A 5,786-nucleotide genomic window follows, 5' to 3' on the forward strand; every position below is an offset into this window, starting at 1 on the left:
GACTTGTTCTTGTAACAAGCACCAATATGCTTATCTCGGAATCTCTATTCCTCAACCTTTTTAGATAGATTGCTTACTTCACAAGTAAGTTATAACATATTATGGTAGTCTCGAGCGTTTCATCAATATCCAATATCCAATTATCAATATCTAATTCTTGATCAAACATCGACTATGAACAAAGTTTAGGAATGTATGTAATAAGAACCTCATTATTATAAACTCGCTTTATAATTTCTCTTATATTTATGTTTACACTCCATGGTGTTCATCTCTAATATTTTGGATTATTCCTTAATAGTACACGACTACTCGTAACATTAGAGTCGAACAATGCCTTTGGTATAATTATATGCCATCAATTATGATATATAAATTAACACAGATCATCTGACAACTCTTTGTCTTTACGGTATACTCTAACCTTTGCTAGCTAAATTAGGTTGGATGAATTTTTCATTTAAAGTTCTTCCTTCCTATAGTAAATAAGTTTAGAATTTTTCACTAGATTGTAATATAATCTCTTAAATGATAAAGAAATTAAGTGAGATTATTTGAGTATGATTATACCATCACATATGCAACTATAGTTGAAGCTTTTGGATTAAAGAAAAGAGGGATTTATGAGCAACACTATAAGTTTGATATGGAAAGATTTTGGAAGAAAGTAACAGAAGAAGATTTACATGATATTAATTATTTGCCAAATACTATTTTTTATGATCATTGTTACATGCTAATTTTCAAATTTATAAGTGGTGGACATTTTGAAAGAAAAGAAACTAGCAAAGTAACAAAATATGAACTTAATTTATTATGGTGTTTGGACAATAATAAGTCAATTTCATCAGCTTATTATGTCATGCAAAATTTATTGAAGGTCCTTACTAGACCAAAGAGTTGCATTAGATTATGACACATTGTGATGAGTTGAACTAGCCACTTATATGGATTTAATTCAGAGAGCTCACCATTTGAGGCAATTCCCTTTTTAGGGAATTTTAATTTACAACATTGGTTAGATCAAATTTGGTGCATAATCTTGATGGCCTGATTTACTTTGTGGAACATACAGGGTCTAGTGGAGGAAGTAGTAATGTAGCTAGAGGAGAGTCTATTAGGGAAGAACGAGAGGAAGAGTAATTTGATCATGAAGAAAAAAGAGGGCAAGAATGAGGTAGTCAAGGTTGGCAGCAAGTGTTAAATCAATCGCAATGAATAGCAACCTTAATCAAAGGCTCGACGCATTCGACACCTGCTTGGCTAATGCGAAAAGGAGCCAATATCGACAAGCATACAAGCTAAATTGCTACTTTGAGTTGATTGATTTTGATGCTCCATTACCATTAACATCCCCATCTCATCATTAATTTTAAATATTTGTATTAGGAGTTTTATTTTTATGTTTTTAGGGCTTAGCTATCTAGTTACCTTAGAAATTGTTTTTTAACTATCTTAGGGTTTCTATGCTTTCTAGAGATTTAGGATTTCTTTTATGCTTTTGTTTTTAATCATGACTTTATGATTATGCTTTTATTTAAGCATTTTAAACTTTAGCTAATGTGTCTCTTCGAATCTATGATGGTTCTTTAAGTTTTATTTAAGGTGGATTTGGATGGTGATTGATTGAATGATTATGGTAAACAAGTTGCACTCTAAAATATCAAGAAAATATTCTAGTTTTTTCTCCTTTATTTGATTGTTCAGATATGCCTATGACATTGAAAGTAAGGTCAAAAATAAGTGTGCGGGAGGGGAATTAGAATAATTTTTTTATTATTTTTAAATGCCATGTATTTAGTAGCTTTTGATTAATTTATGTAAAATTTTAATTTTTCTACTCAGCTTTTTTGTTATTATTCTTTACAAAGAGTCAATGAAAGAATCCTATTGCATTAATCCTTGAGTTCTTATATTGATTTTTAATATGTATAAATGTGAACTCATGAATTATTTGTATTTTAATGATCAAATATCCATTCTTTACATATGGACATAATGAATAGTTTGATAAGTTTAAGTTGCGCACAATAGAAGTATATGATTTAGATTATTATTTTATTTTATTAAATTGGTTTGCTCAAGTCTGTGAGATATGATATAGGTAAGTAAAAGCTCTAATAATGGTTCTACTCCGCTTATTTTAGTTACTAAGTAACCGGAAATCTTCATGACGAATATCGATTTTCACATAAAAAAGCAATTAAGATTATGAGTACGCAAAGCATTATGATGTATGTTTTGTTGAGTAACTAGATGCATTCATTACCCATATTTGTACTTATATAAAAAGACTTGACATCTCAAGGAAGAAAATAATCTCCAAGTGTCTAGATGAAAATCTAAAAGGGTATAAGCAAAAAGAAAAGCTTAAAAAGCAAGTGATATAAAAATATATAAATGCCTATTAATCTCTTGTTTGTGAATGAAGATTTTGTCTTTTAAATAAGGTTATGATAATTTGGATAATGCATCGTAGTTGTATCATTTGACGATGAGTTAGACTATTTGTTGTGAAACAGGTGCAAATGATGGATGCTTGAGTCTTTTGATTAACAATGACTGAGTTTACTCTTTTAAAAGAAAATGTTTATGATTCAAGTTGTTCTTGAATTAGTATGATCTTTTTATTAGTGAGATTCTTTTGAGTAATATCTTTAAGTTTAGTATGCATGCTTTTCATTATTTTTGTAAGGGTTAATTCTTAAGTTGCTATTTACTTTAGGACAAGTAAAAATTTAACTGTGGGAGTATTTGATAGGTTCATATTATGTACATATATATTTATAACATCTTAGTACTTTAATTGTATATTTTATATACATAATATGTGAAAATATATGTTTATTATCTTACTTTAGCTTTATTGTCCAATTTCAGGTATTATTAGCCAAAAAGAAAAATTATGAGTTTAAATACTCATAAATAGGCTTAATAGAGCTATGCTACCAAGACTCAGAATTAAAGACGTGTGAACTATTATTATAATAGCCCTAGCCGAGTCTACCAAGGCCCAAGGAGAAATTAATTAAGTCTTTACGTAATTATGGACCATTAAGTTATGATAGTTAAGAGTTGTAGAAGATAACTCTTAGAAGTTCTGAAGAAAACTCTGCAAGAGAAATCTCTACAAGTATTGGAGATCAGATATACAATAAAGAGACATTCAGTCTGCATTTGTCCATTATTTCTCTCTTTGCAACTTCTCTACAATTCATCTTCCACAAACATTTACTTCTTAGTTTTTATTGTATATCAATTATCTTGAGAACCAATTATCTTGCTACTTGACGGATTTTGAATTTCAATGGAGCTTTTTTTTTTCGTTTTTATTTTTATGTCTTCTATTTAATTACAATAACTATTGGATTAAATATATCAGGCTAGTTTTCATAAATGTTTAGTTTAGCCTTTTTACTTATGTATGAACTTTATGATTTATTAATTTGATGAATGATTTCTTGAACTTCATATCTTTATTAATTTTAATTATTATTATTAGTTGACCATCATATCAATTTAATAATAATACTTGTTATGAACATATTTAGGTTGAATATATTAGAAACATCATCTTTATTTCAATCTATGTTGGTAGAAGAAACTTTAGTTTCATCATTAGCTTAAATAATTAACAAAATATGTATATCACTATCTTATTCATTTTATCTAGATTAGAGTAAAATAAAGAAATTATTAAGTACATGGCTAAACTAAATATTATTTTTATCATATATTTCATAATTATAATTATTGTATATTTATTTTATAATATATATTAATTTATCAAAATATTTTTTAGAGTGGTTAATATTTTGTATGATAGTTAGTTTTATAATAATGACTCTATAGTCTCTTATGAGATTGACCCTACAGTGAACTTACCTTTATTATTGGAACAGTTCGTAAACCTATATATAAACTCTTTTCGTATTATAAATTTAATCAATTCATTTTATTTATATATAAATTAATTTTCGAGATTTAATTTTTTTTACTATGTATTTATATTTTGACACATAAAATTTTTATTTTAATATATATATATATATATTTATTCTTGACACATGATATTCAAAATTATATATAATTTTATAATTTTTTATTAATTTATTATTTAATAAATTATATTTTTAATTAAACACTAATTTTATTTTTAAAAATAATAAATAATTATATATTAATATTATATTAATTAATAAATTATTTTTATAATTAGAATAATAATTTTAATTTTATTTTAATAATATATATATATTTAACTATTATATATAAATTAATTAATTTTTAGTTATATGATAATTTAAATTTTAAAAATAATATTTAATATTATATTTACTAATAATTTATGGTCAGTCTTCCGAATATTTCAGTGATACGAATAAAAGAAGACGAATTTCAATCACATCTTTTATCACTTAAAGCCCGTCCTTTATCACTTAAAGCTCGTTCTTAGTAAAGGAGGAAATAGAATCCCCAAATAACCTAGCCGCACTTTCTCCTTTTTAATTGATTTAATTTAAAAAAATAATATTTAATTATATTAATAATATAATTTATATAAATTAAAATCAATTAGAAAATATTGTAGATAATTTATATATTATTAATAATGATAATATATTATTAAAATACTAAAATTAATATATAAAAATATTTAATTTACTATTATTTTAAGTTTATAAATAAATATTAAATAATATAATTTTACTAGATTTTATTTATAATAATAATAATAATAATAATAATTCTTATGCAATACAAAAATAAACCATTAATTCTATCAAGTATCGTGGCGCCATTAGTCATTGGAATCGGTTTGCGATGACAATAGTAGTCAATGGTGCTGCATGCAACACACGTAACACAGCAGAGTGGCATGAAACAAGTGTCCTAGAATGCCACGTTTCAAAGACGTGTCTTGATCTACTCTGTTCCAGTTGCCTACTGCTGTTATATGTAATTGAATCCATTTGTGTAACGCGTAAATCCCATTAAAAGAGAGTTGATATTAGTGAAGAATACAGATAATGTCAGGAGCGCAAGGAGCACAGCCGCCGGGATCAAGGACGGCGACGACGTACGAGTCGGTTGAGAGAGGGGAGAATAAGACCAGGACCGACCTGCGTGCAAGGGAGGATCAAGGTATGATTCAGATAGACAAAGAGCAGGATAAGGTTGCTGATGCTGCTGGGAAAGGTGGTCCTGTCTTTGGTGCTGGTAAAGATGAAGACAAGAAGGATCTGGGCGTTACAGGCACTGGCTCTGCTTAGTCTTCTTCGTCTTCTTCCTCCTTTGGTATGATTGTAGCTTGTGTAAATACCTAAGTCTTCATATACAGTTGAAGTGTTTGTACTTTTACATGAGATTTCTATGGAGAAATGTTTGTATTTGCTGATATGCTTATGTTGGTAATTGGAAGCCATTACAGTAGAATTATCTAGTCTTATATGATGTTCAAAATTATAAGTTTAATATAAATATAAAATATTTTGATATATTGACTTGTTATGGTTATCACTATAATAACTTGTTAGTTTTAACAATTTTTTTATTCGAGTTAAAATACTTTTTAACATATCCTCTATTCATGATAGTGAAGGTACCCGCTGCAATAAGGTTTTTTCTCTCCCCTTTTTCACTTGAGCCTACGTTCTAGTGAGCATTCATTAGCTCCACATAAAGTGGCTGCAAGCCTGTAACAGCCCTAACACTCTTAACACCACTTAAACGATCAGGCCCTTTTATGGTTACTATACAATTAGATAATCTCAAGCTTTTGAGAA

General features: G+C 27.4%; 1 protein-coding gene across 1 annotated transcript; it reads left to right on the plus strand.

Moving 5' to 3' along the window:
- Positions 1 to 4,969: 4,969 nt before the first annotated feature.
- Positions 4,970 to 5,498, plus strand: LOC8278020. Its single transcript, XM_002532751.3, has one exon. It carries the CDS (start codon positions 5,031 to 5,033, stop codon positions 5,271 to 5,273), a length of 243 nt encoding a protein of 80 aa, XP_002532797.1. The 5' UTR covers positions 4,970 to 5,030; the 3' UTR covers positions 5,274 to 5,498.
- The last annotated feature ends 288 nt before the right edge of the window (positions 5,499 to 5,786 follow it).

Source organism: Ricinus communis, chromosome 4 (assembly GCF_019578655.1).
Source record: "Ricinus communis isolate WT05 ecotype wild-type chromosome 4, ASM1957865v1, whole genome shotgun sequence".
NCBI classification, from domain to species: Eukaryota; Viridiplantae; Streptophyta; class Magnoliopsida; order Malpighiales; family Euphorbiaceae; genus Ricinus; species Ricinus communis.